Source organism: Mesocricetus auratus, unplaced genomic scaffold (assembly GCF_017639785.1).
Source record: "Mesocricetus auratus isolate SY011 unplaced genomic scaffold, BCM_Maur_2.0 Super-Scaffold_100013, whole genome shotgun sequence".
NCBI classification, from domain to species: Eukaryota; Metazoa; Chordata; class Mammalia; order Rodentia; family Cricetidae; genus Mesocricetus; species Mesocricetus auratus.
Genome location: NW_024429196.1, coordinates 58856885 through 58870831, shown reverse-complemented (window position 1 = coordinate 58870831; position 13947 = coordinate 58856885). Strand labels below are relative to the sequence as shown.

General features: G+C 43.3%; 1 protein-coding gene across 7 annotated transcripts in view; it reads right to left on the bottom strand.

Annotated features, from left to right (window-relative positions):
• Positions 1–13947, bottom strand: part of Rreb1 (ras responsive element binding protein 1) — a 178185-nt gene that overhangs the window by 30701 nt on the left and 133537 nt on the right. For all 7 annotated transcript variants that reach the window (XM_013110609.3, XM_021224983.2, XM_013110607.3 and 4 more), the window contains exons 7-8: positions 4119–4263; positions 3085–3221 (exon numbers count right to left, since the gene is read on the bottom strand). In XM_013110609.3, the coding sequence (XP_012966063.1) occupies positions 3085–3221; positions 4119–4263 (282 nt within the window). The remainder of the gene's footprint in view (positions 1–3084; positions 3222–4118; positions 4264–13947) is intronic.

Here is a 13947-nt window from a genome sequence, read left to right as displayed (position 1 = left end):
ATTTCAATTACTAAATGTAAGATAGAGAGAAGGTAAAAATGTACCACTTCAAAATGTGGCAACTAGAAGATTTCAAATGATACAAGGGTCACGTTGTTTGGCTAAGCAGCTCTAGTCTGCACACTGCTCCCGCTCACTACATTCCCAGCCTTGCAGCCAGTTGTCACTCTACTCTGCTAATAACAAAGCAAGACAGTCAGACTGCACCAGACACATTCTCCCCTCTGTGCCCACCTGTTCTCTGCACTATCCCTCACCATCAGTTCTGAACGCCACTGCCCAGCACGCTCTATCTGCTTTCTGCTCTGCCCTATTACCCCTTCCCAGGAGCTAGATAGAAGGCCTCACAAGCAATACCTGATCTTAAGAACAAGTATGTTTACCAGTGACTTTATGTCTTTCTTTTGTTTGATGCCAGGATTTCATTATTTTGAAATACAGCAGAGTGGAGGAGAAAAAACTCAGCATACATACAAGTTCGGATTGCCAACACTTTATTAAGGAACATGGGCACCTTGCCAACTTTAGTAGCGGGGAGGGAGTGGGGCAAGGGCAGAAGAAAGAAACCAGCAGCTGTTTTAAGTTACAGACTCTGGTTCTAAACTGGTAGCACTGTGACTCTACCGCCTTTGGGATTTGAAATGGAGTTGGTGTCTATTTTAGCTCTGGGTTAACAAGCAGTCTCTCCCATCAGCTACTGTCATAATGCACCACTCCAGCTTGGCCCCTCCCTGGCCCCAAGGCTTCCCCTGATAGTAGGCTATTATGTGGAAGCTGCGCAGAGAAGACAAAGAGGAATTAACTATGTTCTATAATCAATGCTTTTCAGCTTTCAAAAGCCAGCCCCACCTAGCCTCACAACAGTTACTAGATAGAGCCATGAACTGGAGCTGGTCTGCTGCCAGGCACACAACTAAGCTACCCCCTTCTTAGGAGCCATCCATGGCTAGCTGCTGTGGTGTTGGTGGAATGAAAACTGCCTGAAAGGGCTAAGTCCTCCAACGCTAAGGCTAAGAAGCTTCTTTCGTCAACCCTCTCACCAAATGGTGTCCCCATTAAGTAGGTAAGGAAACCTTCTTTGGTGCAGGACTACGGAGCTTCTCCCTCAAAGCCTACCTATGCACCATGGTGAAGATGGTTCTGGCCACAGATTGATCCATCTGTTCTGAGGAAGAAGGCTTTCAGAAGGGACCCTGGGTCTGGCCTCATCGCAGCTGCACCATCTCATGCAGTTTCATATTGCCTAGAAACCACTCACGAAAGCCAGGTTACTTCCCCAGATGATGGAATTTCTAAGGAAGGTAAAAGTAGGTTGGTCCTAAAATAGTACCTGATCACAAAACAAAATATGAATTAAGATAAGATATACACAAGCTGGGCGGTGGTGGCGCACGCCTTTAATCTCAGTACTGGGAGGCAGAGGCAAGGGGATCTCTGTGAGTTCGAGGCCTGGCTGGTTCGACAGCCTCCAAAATAATACAGAAAAACCCTGTCTCATAAAAACCAAAAAAAAAAAAATGGATAAACACAAAAGCATTAAATTTGTGGCTGCCTGGTAGGCCCCAACAAGAGGAACTAGGGTCCCATGTACCATTCTTCTGTCTCTGCGCTGCTCTCATGGTGAGGCTTGTGTGTCATTTCAATGCTCACTATTCACCATAGCTCCACATAAGGTGCTATGGGTAATGAGACTATGAAGTTAAGTTCCTAGCCAGGCGTGAGGGCAAAGGCAGGCACATTACTCTGAGTTCAGGGCCAGCCTAGTCTACATGGTCAATTACAGGGCAGCTGAGGATATATAGAGAGACTCTGTCTCGAAAAAACAACAACAACAACAACAACAACAAAATATTCTTAGAGTCAGAGGTGGTTGTGAAGAGGAACAGGTACTTCTCGGTGGATAAAAGTTCAGAGACATTTTAGAATGAGAGAGGACTGGAAGAGAACACAAGCATTACTGATCTAGCCCTACTTCAATGTCAATGGGGAAACATACAGATGTAGCTGATGGGAACTACACAGGACAAGCAGAACAGGGACCTTTTCTCCACACAGAATCCCACTGGACACTGGCCAGTCCACTAGCCACTGTCTTGAGACTGGGAAGTTCCATCTAGGTACTTTATAGCATTTTACTGCTTCCCACTTTAACCTCTCCAAGAAATTTCTTTCTCCCAAATCAAGTAAACAGGTACCCAAATCCTGTTCTCCCAAGATGCCTTCTAAAGATATGACAACATGGGGACCTGCCCTCTGCCCTTAGATGAAACTTCAGCTACATTATGCGTGAGCAGAGGCTCCCATGTAGCTTTTTGCCCTTCTTAATGCTTAAGATAGATGGAACAATTCTGAAGGGAAAATTTCTAAACCTGTTTGTTCAGCTAGATTATAGGACTTTCTGTTGTTGTTTTGACTGATAAAAGTTACCAGAGAAGTTAGACAAAAGACAGTGCTCCCCTCTCCAACACAGCTGGAAATTATATCACCATCCTTACTTTTATCCCCTTGAAGCTGAGGATCAGAAACATTGTTGCTAAGACCTAACATAGAAGCTAGAGGAGCAGAACAAGCAGCAAACACCTACACTATGTAACGAGCTTTCCCGCTTGTATGCCCGAGAATTCTTTCTTACCTACAAGGCTTCAGGTTTCTGCACTATGGACCCATTCAATTTAAGCACCTGGTACATGTCAGTGCTGTGTTGGGAACATGAAACACCTGGGCTGTCTCTGACTAGACCATTTATCCATGTATAGCAGACAATCATTTGGGTTGCAACACAAAAGTACCCTGTGACAGGAGATTCTCCAATGCCTGAAGACTCAGGGATTACTCAAGAGACCTCACTAAGAGCAAAGGAGCAAAGTAAACACAGCCCATGGCTACAGTCATGCTTGCTCACAATCTTCAACCCAACCTTTTTTTTCTCCATACCATGTGTTTAAGTGCCTTCCCAATATCCCCGTAAATAAGCTCAGTTGCTGGAGCCCAGTTTGGAGTGACAAGAAATAAGAATGTCACATGCCAGAAGAAACAGCAACAAGTAATTTCCCAGACCACTGATCTAATTAACCTTTCCCCTACCTTAATGGGTTATCTGAATGGGTCTCCATGTGGGTCTCCAGTCCATACTTGCAAACAAACTCCTTGAAGCACACTGGGCAGGTAAAGACTTCATCATTCATCTTCTCCAGATCACCAGACTGTCCATCTTCTACCATCTTAGAAAAAGCACAGAGTGGCATCACCAAGGTGGTCTCTCACACAGGTTTGCTAACATTAGTCTAGAAAGTTCTAAAAAGTATGTTCTTCACTCAGTACCAAGGCCTGGTTGACTACCCACCCACCCACCCACCCATCCATCCACCCATCCATCCATCAATCCACCCATCCACCCATCCATCCATCAATCCATCCATCCATCCATCCATCCACTCTATTCTCTACCACCCAATTCACCCATCCATTCTTCATTCCCCCATCTAACCAACAAGTACTTATGGACACATGATATACATGATTTCTGCAAGGCATTAGGAATAGAAGTAAGGACAAAAGAGACCCCAATGCTGATGAATCTTCTACTTCAGCTATACAGACAATGTAAAAAGCACAAACAACTTTGGAAATTCTTCATTTATTTCATCCATGTACTACCTGGGACTTCTAAAAAGAAAACACATATAGGTGCCTTTGCCCAGATACTTTATGAAAAGTGTGGGGAACACATATCACAAAGCCCAGAATTAAAACCAGAGAGAAACAGAGAGAGAGAGAGAGAGAGAGAGAGAGAGAGAGAGAGAGAGAGAGAGAGAGAGAGAGAGAGAGAGAGAGAGAGAGAAACAGAGAGAGAGAGAGAAACAGAGAGAGAGAGAGAGAGAGACAGAGAGAGACAGAGAGAGACAGAGGCAAGTAGATCTCTGAGTTCAAGGCCAACCTTGGCCAAGATATCCAGGGCTACACAGAGAAACCCTGTCTCAAAAAAACAAAAACAAAACAAAAACAAACAACAAGCCCAGAATTGAAGTCTTCTACATTTCTATACTGTGTTAATAACGATTAGATATTCTGCCAAAAGTTGCATGATTGGGCACATTTGTGCTGCAAACACAGAGGACCTTTTTAGCTGGTGCTAGGTCTTCTCTCTCTGACTCGGCATCGTGACTCAGTTTTCTTTTGGAGGACAACCGCCTACGCTTTAGAGGGGATGGAGGGGCTGCCGCTGCAGTACTGCTGCTGTCCTTCTCATGAATCTTCATATGTCTAGAAGGAAGACACACAGAAAATGTGATTTTACAGCCATCACCACCATAACAACAAGATCCACTTTAAGTTCTTTTCTAAACATTATATATAAGCAGGGTACTTGAGATTTCTTTTTGTTTGTTTGTTTTTCAAGACAGGGTTTCTCTGTATTGTTTTGGAGGCTGTCCTAGAACTTGCTCTATAGACCAGACTGGCCTCAAACTCACAGAGGCCTTCCTATGCCTCCTGAGTGCTGGGATTAAAGGTATGTACCACCAACGCCCAGCTTTTGAGATTTCTTATCAGTTATCACTATTATTTTCCAGTGTTGGGAGCTGAACCAACTGCCTCTTACACACTAAGTAAGGCTCTCTCACTGAATAATATCACAGCCCTACACTTTATCAGTTAAGGGCATCATTTCTATAGAGCCTTCAGTCCTTGTAAAACTTCATCATCTCCTTGAATCTCTCTTCAAGATCTTGCAAGCACAGTCCAGAAGTGTTTTTCAATGTCTTGTTTGAAGACAGTCACAAACTTGACTGGCATTAATAAGATGGAAACAAGCTGGTGGTCCATTGTACTTGGACAAAAAGCCTATTTTAGGACACATGATTCTACAGTATATATAGTATATATAGAACTTGCAGGCTACCTGTGGAAGCATCTGGGGTTGTCGAATTGGAAGTGTAGTGACAGAGCAGATGTCTGGAGTGCTCAAGACCTACGTGGACTAAGACAATGAAACAATCTGGACAGTACAAAGAGTACATTCTATGTTGTAACTCTAATATCTACAGAACTAGGGCACACACACAAGAAAGCATCACAAATAATAGATATGTACCAGTTCCAAAATGAGTCTTACTTATACATGTAGCTTTATGTTATCAAGTTTCAAAGCAAAATCCTAAGGAATGGTCCTAAGACATACAGATGTCAAAAAGAAAATCTTATTTTACAACATAAAAGGGCTTCAATTTGCTAATGACCACTACCACCATCATTATCAGAGTCAAGGTCAAACTGTGCAGGATGTAGGAATATATAGGATATAGGAATATAGGTAGAGTTTCTTACAAACAGTTATTTAAGTGACAAGTTTACCATAGATGTTCTAATCCTTCCTAGTCCCCACTGCCAAGGGCTGAAGACAGAACCAGAGCTTGTGGGTACCAGGTAAGAAGTCTCTACCACTGAGCTCTACCCAGATAACAAGCATTTATTTTCATAGTTCATTTTCACAGTTCTGGGGTTAAAGCTAGGGCCTCGAGCACGGTAGGCAAGTGCTCTATGGTGGAACTTTATCCACATCTGTTTTAGTTTTTTTCTTTTTGAGTCAGGGACTCACTGTCTCCAGCTGGTCTTTCACTCTACAGCCCACAAGTCCTTGAATTTGTGGTCCTTCTGCTTCAGTCTCCAAAGTAGCTGGGATTTTATGCTGGCACCATTAGGCCCAGTTCCAAGAAGTTTTTAAGAGGGAGAAAAGAACATTTCTCATGTGCTGTTCCCTCACTCTGAAAAGCAGCTTAGCTCATGTTCCTCAGTTGCCTTCTTGAAAGGAGGCAGGCTGAGTATGAAAAGGCTAGGCTAGCCTTGAAACCATAAAGACGCAAACTATGCTGGATTTTTGCACCATTATGCATGCCTGGCTAAACCATCTCTTTTAATATCAACATTTATGGGTAAAAAAAGGGCAAGCTGGTCAATTTCTTTTTGACATTTATTGCAATATTCACGGCAAATTCTATCAGTCTTTCGATAAAATTTAAATTAGCTAAGCCTATACCTAAGATGATAAAAATACTAGAAATTAGAGAATGATAGTTATAAATACTGGCCCATTTCAAACTGCATATCCTCAATCATGGCACAAACAACATATATAAGGCAATGCTGTATTATTTCACCCTTGGGATTTATGAGAGAAATTGTTTTCATAGCAGACAGGAAAGAGGGTCTGGAACCAGTATTTAGTGAGGGCCCCGTGAGAACATTATTTAGATGACTGTCCTTTGTTCAGATGCAGGGAGGCCACTGCCTTCCAGTCAGAATGAGCAACCAACCTGACATCATCCTCTTCCTCCAAAGGCCCCTCCAAGAAGTCCCTTCTCTTCTGGATCACCTGCGGGAAACTCAGGACCATAACTGAACCTGAGAACTTCCTTACAGGTTTTTTTTATGGCACAAGCAAAAGCAGATATCAAACTCTTGGCAAACTGCAACAGGAGACAGAGGAGGGCGAAGGGCCCAGAGGTCAGGCACAGAAAATGCCCTAACTCGTCTTGAACAAGGACCATAGAAGTGCTAAGTAAGGACACAGAGCAGAGGCAGCAGACCAGAGCAGGGGTTCTATGGCACGTAAGCACTGGATGGACAAGGCAATCCATGCTACTCGTTCCTGCTGGGACATCAGATTCAAAACCCAGGTACAACGTCCTTCTATAGTGAAACCTCTGGTTGCTGGCCACAGTATGGGGAATTCCCAGTATTTTCTTCTAGCCCCATGATGACAACAGTGGCAGGGTGACTCACGATCTCAAGTCAGTCAGCAGCCAGAGGGTTCTAGCCAAGTCTCAACCTGGCTCAGCTTCCCTAACTTCCAGAGGCAGGGATGACAACTCTATCTGTACACTTCCTCCCAAAGGCTTACAGGACATAGGTGAGCTATCTCCATGAGCCAGTAATGGCCTCTTCCTGTCAGGGTAGGGCCATGGTAGCAAGGATGGGTGGGGAAGACAGAACTTTTTTTAAATGATTTTTTTCATTTTTTATTAATTTATTTTTTACATTCCTGGCCCAGATCCCCCCTTTCCCCCTGCTCCCCTCATTCCCCCCTCCTCCCATCTCCTCCATGGAGAGGGTAAGGCCTCCCCCCTAGGAAGTCTAAGTAAGCCTGTCCCATCATCTAGTTGAGGCAGGACCAAGGCACCTCTCTTCTCCCACACCCCTGTGTCTAGGCTGAGCAAGGATCTCTCCATATAGAATGGGCTCCACTAAGTCAGTTTGTGCATTAGAGTTAGATCTTGGACCCACTGCCAATGGCTTCATATATCATCTCAGTCACACCACTGCCACCTATATTAAGGGAGTCTAGTTTGTTCTTATGCAGGTTCCCCATTTGTCAGACCTGAGTCAGTGATTTCTCACTAGCCCAGGCCAGCTGATTCTGTGGCTTTCCCCATCATGATCTTGATCTTGTTAATGTGTTCACTCCTCCCTCATTCCATGGGTTAGCTGTGGATTTCTGAATCTGCTTCCATCTGTTTTCTCCCTTGATTTTATATAATTTCCATGTAACACAAATCAGTGAGGCCAATGATCTCCAAGCTCACAGAGATGTTATCCAAATGCCCACTTGGCACATGAAGTCTCTCTCTCCATCCTCCAATCTCATTTGTACGCTTCCAGCCACAGATGGTTCTCTTTCACCAGCTGTTCTAACTGTAAAACTCTGCCTTCAACAAACCAATATGAAATTTGTCCTAAGAGGCAACAAAGTGACAGTTTACACTATTTTCCACAAGACAGCTATTCAGGGGGATAGCAGAATCTTATTTTTCCAAGTTCTCTCTTCATAATTAAAACACTGCACACACATTTGAGAAATTATATAGGCCACTAACTGATCTCAGAGTATGTGTTAACATCCACACCACACTGGCTCTAGCAAACACAAATTTCAACGAACATGTTCTTGGAGTAGAGTGTGGCACACTGACCCTCGAAGATGACAGAAAAACAGTCTGATTTGGTTCTGCGGAGCAAGTGAGTTTATCTGACACATTTTTAGTTCACAAGTTTGTTGTGAACTAAGACAGCTAGGATTCCTTCAACCGAGCACACAATCAAGCCTTCTCCATTCTTCCCTTGAGCAATTTAATTGATATCTTTTCCTTTTCCAGACTGACAAAGATGACTTAGGATACAGTGTTCATAGAAGTGAAAACTGATAATCATCTTTCTGAAAAGTGGCTGAGTATCACAAACCAGAATTTTAAATAAGTATATATCCACGACCCTAACCGCACTTAGAGTTCTTGTATGTGGTTGCACATGTGTGTACATGTGAGTGTGCAGAAGATAACCTTGAGTATTACTTCTCACCTCCCACCTTGCTCAGAGAAGGCGGTGTTTACCAGGCTAGCAGCTGCCCTGACGCTTCTAGAGGTTTTTCTGTCTCATCCTATCTTCTGATAGTGGCTTGCTGGGAGGATGTATGTCTTAAAAGACAATAAAGAGGTCACCAAGTCTAACAACACAAGTTTGATCCTGGGAACTCATGTGGTGGATGGAAAGCACCCATTTTCATAAGCTGTCCTTTAACTTCCACATCTGACATCTCTCCTCTCTCTCTCTCCCTCTCTCTCTCTCTCTCTCTCCCTCCTTCCCTCCCCCCCTCTCTCAGTACTATTGTGTGCTAGTCACACTATCTTTCCACTTATAGAAGTTTCTAAAACAGTATCATACTCCCTTCAAAATCCCTAATGGTTCTTAGTAAGCTCCTGCCATGGTACCCAGGCATTTCCTATACCTTCTGCCTAGGAAGTAGTACTCAAGGGCTTCCTAGGTCTGGCTTCAGCTATCTAGGCCTTAAGGCTCCACGAGCTACCTCTATAGATGTTCAAGCCTACTACCCATTTTTGATTCCTTCATAACACACTTCAGAAAACACTATCATGTACTCGATTTGATCTGTCGGCTTACAACCAAAAGTGAGTTCTACTACTGCAGGAGCCTGCTCCCTCTTGGTCTTTACAGCTTCCAAGGCACATAGCACACAGACAAGAAATACATACCACATAGTTGGATTGAAGAAGAAACAAATGAGTGTCTGTCAAAGCAAGGAATGGACAAATGAAGAACAAAGCCCATGTAGAAACTGTTTTAGTCACTGTATCATCGTAACATCCATCTTCAAGTTTCACATATTATAAGTGACGTCACTAACATGGAATGTGAACACATTGAACGTCTGATGGTTGAGTACTACTGTTGATTTTAATGGCAACCATGCCTTTAGATATGTGATATATTAACAGTAGTAATCCTGTCACAATGTGGTCTAAACCAGCAATTTTGTTAACAAATCAGAATATTTCTCCAGGAAAACCTAGTGAAGTTTTTTAGCCCTCTGCACTGTCTACAGTTTTGGTTAACTGTATACAGCGCCAGGTCTCTCACACTCAGATAACTGACAACCACCAGTAACTTCGGTTTCAGCAGACCTGTGGCCCTCTTCTGGTTTCCAAGGGTACCAAGTACGTATATGGTACATATAACAAATATGTAGGTAGAACACTAATACACACACACATACACACACACAAGACTTCCTCCTATAAGTGTAATTGTTCTATTTTCTAAAATTTGAGGTTCATTAATTACAATGCAAGAAAATAAAACCCAGGTTATACTAGGCAAACACTCTGTCAATGAGCTAACCCTTGTGGTCATGGGAAAATCCATTTAGTAAGATGAACTAACTAACAGTACTTTTTATAGAACTGACGTAAGTAGCTCAAGGGAGATGGATCACAGCTCAGTCCCTAAAATGCACCCTTCACTAGCTCTTGACATCTTTTCTATTTTCAAATACAGAAACTTTCTGCTGATATTTCAGCAGATTAAGTAACCTGTAATTTATCAAATTTTGGCATGCAATCAAATGATCATTTACTTGGTCAGCAACAAGCAGGAAGAATCTGTGGACTGCAGTGGCCTTGGAGTAGTGATGCAATCTGGATCTTAGATCTAACACCTTTACCTCAGATCAGCATCACCTGGAAGTTTCTTACAACTACAAAGCCTTGCCTCCTAGACCTACAGACTGGAGCCTGAGGCAGGGCCCACCCATCTGGGTTTTCCCAGGCCTTGGTGGGACAATGAAGGATGCAAGTGTAAATATTATGAGAGCCTACTCAAATTCTTTAACTCTTTACACTATCTTCAGATTTGATTAAACAGACTAGGAAGTGAACAGTTTTTTAATATAAATGTTAACCCTCCCACAGACCCATCTTCTAATATACCAGGTATAAATTCTTAATGTATATTGGGAATGTAACATTCTTAAAAATTCTTTTGAGTACCTAAACTAAGGATTGACCCATGTAACTGAGATTCATTAAGTCTCCCATATCTAATTTACATGGGAAGCGAGATCTAGATATTTCCCATGTGTTAGCTTTCCAGTTGTAATTTCCTCATAATGTATTAGTGGAGGGGTTGAATGTTTGATATTCTGAGCAAATAACATTACAAGAAAGGTCGCCTATCACTACAGTCTACAATGCTAGCTCTGCATTACTGAAGGTGACTGTGGTTCAACCTGGAAACAGATACATCCTCATCTACCTGGTGCTAGCTTTTCTTGCCTTTCACACAGTGCCTCATCATAAGCCAAGAGGGAGTGAATAAATCTAAGAAGCACCACAGCTCTACAACCTACATTTCTGACAAAGAAAAGCATGTCTCTACAGAGATCTGCGTTTGTTTTTGTAACAAATACCCAGCAAAAGTTTAGGGTAGAATGATATGAGTGAGGCTTGCATTGTCAGTCAAGTTCTGTGCGATGAAAGGGGGAGGGAGCATGAAGACAGCTGAAGACAGTCGATGAGGAGGAATGGGAAGAAAGTCCTGGTATGCCCCATCCATTAGGGCAATGGCACCTTCTTACTGTTCAGTCATGCTTGTCCAGAAGGCAGGTCACACCAGCCATGCCAGGGTGTGGAGGAACAGTTAGCCACTGTGCTGACCCAACCGCCTGCATACTCAGAAAAGTCTAGAAATCAGCAGGGCATGAGGCAAAAACCTTGTTTGTAGGCTTTCTGTGGGAATGTCTTGGCTGTGCTCCCAATCTTCTCTGATGCTCGGATCAAATGTCCTACACATAGTATATACCTACCACACCACTATCCAATTAGATTCCATGTCCTCTCATAAGACAATAGGGTCCAATGAAGGCCATAGAAAACATGAAACTCCATCCCTTAGTCCTAATATTGAAATTTATTCCCACTTCCCATCTCAGGAGGTACCTGTAGAGAAAACATTCTCCATGATCACAGACTACTGAGATTCACTTTCCCCACAATACTCAGGTAACATGTCCCCAAAGTAAGGCATATTCTGATGAGATAATGCAAGTATAAAGGAAAGATCACTTACATTTAGGTTAGCAAATCTTACTTCAAAGAAGACATGTACCACTTTTACATTCCTCATTAACAAATCCTTCTGGGCACTACTTTGTCAGTCCAGGTTCTCTCTCTAATCCTAAAATGAGAGCCCCAGATCTGCAGGCTGGGCCACTATTTCTGGTCTCCTGTACCAGGTACCTTCTAGAGTTTGGAAAAGTCAGTTTGTACCTATATATTGACAGTTTCTTTCCTGTCTTGATCCTGTACAAGAACTGTCCTGGTATAAACATGTTCTCACTGATGAAATGAGCTGCAGCTTTGATGGGCTGGTGATTAATCAAGCTACCACCATTTAGCATTACAGCCAGAGCGCACTGCTGGCAGTGGTCAGCTAGATTGAGTGCTACATTAGTTCTGGCTGTTAGTGGCTTCTATAGCTAGTTCCCTCTTCCTCTCTAGTAGGTAGGGGATTGGCATGCAGCCCAGGCCCATCACTTTAATCTTTACTGTAGACATCTTCTTAACACCCAGGCCTCTGACTCCATATACCCCTTTTCCCCTTGCCCATACTTGTTTCCTAATTTCTCAGTTACTACATTTTGTATAGATTATTTGTGCACATTTATTGATAAAAGTACATGTTCAGTTGGGGTCAATGCTTATTAATCTCAGGGAGGCTGAGGTCAGGAATATAGCCAGTCTGGGTGATAAACGGTTGTGGGATATTTGTTTACACTGCATGAAGATGTGTCTATGTTTTGCCTCACCTGCCTAAGGTACTTGATTGATTGAATAAAGTGCTGAATGACCAAAAGCTAGGCAGGAGAGAATAGGTGGGACTTCTGGGCAGAGAGAGGAACTCAGGTATAGAATGTTACTGTGCAGGAGACACCACCAAGAAAGAGCTAGTTGGGAACAAGTCTAAGCTAAGAAAGCTTTCATAATAACTCTCTGGGTCATTATTGGGGGCTGGTGGTCCAAATAAAGTCCCACAACAATAAACCTTCCCTCAGAAAAATAAAATAAACAACAACAACAACAACAACAAAAAAACAAAGACTCCAGAAGTTGTATGAATTCACCTCTTTCTATTGGCTGGGATCTTCCCTGTATGAATGAAGACAGACTGGAAGAAAGCTGACAGCTAACAGTCCCTAAATATTTCACGGCAGTTCTTTCCCCAAGCTAAATTGTCTCATTTTCCATAACTTTCCCATTATAGCCCCAAACCCAAAGTATACACCCATAGGGAGTCTTGTCCTGAAAAATGGCAATCTCAGGTGATAGGGATTCAAAGTGGCCTCACTAGCTCAGAGCCATTACCCTCTGTGGGAAGTCATTGCCAACTTCACCACAGAGAAAGTCTGTTTGTGGCACGGATTAAAATGAGTGTCAAACCTAAACCCATGCTTCATGGTAGAATGGAATGCTAAAGTCACTGAGACCATGTCACTTCAGCCTATCAGGAGTTTTCTGGAAGATGGTAGAATCTCATCATTCATTCATTTTCTCTTTTGGAGGAGGAAGAGTCAACAGTGAATCAACGTTCACTGCTCCTCAGCCCTTCCAGAAGGACAAGAAATGCTTAGGTTGGACCCCCTTCAAGATGGTCACCTCATGCCCAACAGGAAAAAATGGAGAGCAGTGCTGTAGGTGGAGGGACAAGAGTACTGTGATCAAGAAAAGCCTCCACTGCCCAGGGGCATCTTGTATCGTTTAGGAGCCAGTGACAACCAACTGAGAAAGGAGGAGGGATCTGGATCAGCAAAATGATGATGACAAATGAGCTTGGAGCATCATCACCTGCCAAAACCGTGGGGCTCCTTCTCAGGCCTGCAGCAGTCACAGCTGCCTTTTATCTTCAATGGGACAGATGTAAGGCACAGATGGCCTCTGCTTTGCAGAGGTGATACAATCAAAGGTGTACTCTGAGGGAAGAGCTGCACACTGTTCTAATTCGACAACCTGAGGACGGAGGGGCCCTCGGGAGAGCAGCTTATAATCTTGGTCCTCAGTTTTCTCCAATGTAAAGTTGGCACATCACTCTGAGTGAGCTGGGTTACATAAGCACGGAACATAAGAATGACCTGCTGATACTCTGAGCCGTTATGAAACAGTCTGATCTGAGAAAATATCAAGGTGCTTGCAGCACCCTGAAAGAAGTAGAGAGCAGTTCACTGGTGCCCACAGGCACCAGAGAGAGATGCTGATTTCCATGCCACAAACACGCGGGCAAAGGATTCCGTACTTCTCGTTCATGGAAAGGGGTGAAGGGAGTAGATGTTGCCCTTCTTAACAAATCAGAAAAACGCTGATGAGTGGGCACATTTCAGTGTTTGCTAGCACCAACTTGCACAGCCCAAACAGGTTGGACAGGTTGGATATTTAAACAAAGGTGTAAAAATGTAAGGTATAAAGCCCAGGAAAGTGCTGCCCTGGAAATGCAGCCAGCACCGTTGCAGGTCTCCATCTGTGAGCCTGTGAGGGAAGCCAGAATCCTCTTCCATGGTGCTAATTTCTTGCTATAAAACTGAACTGGATATACACCCACGACCTGAGC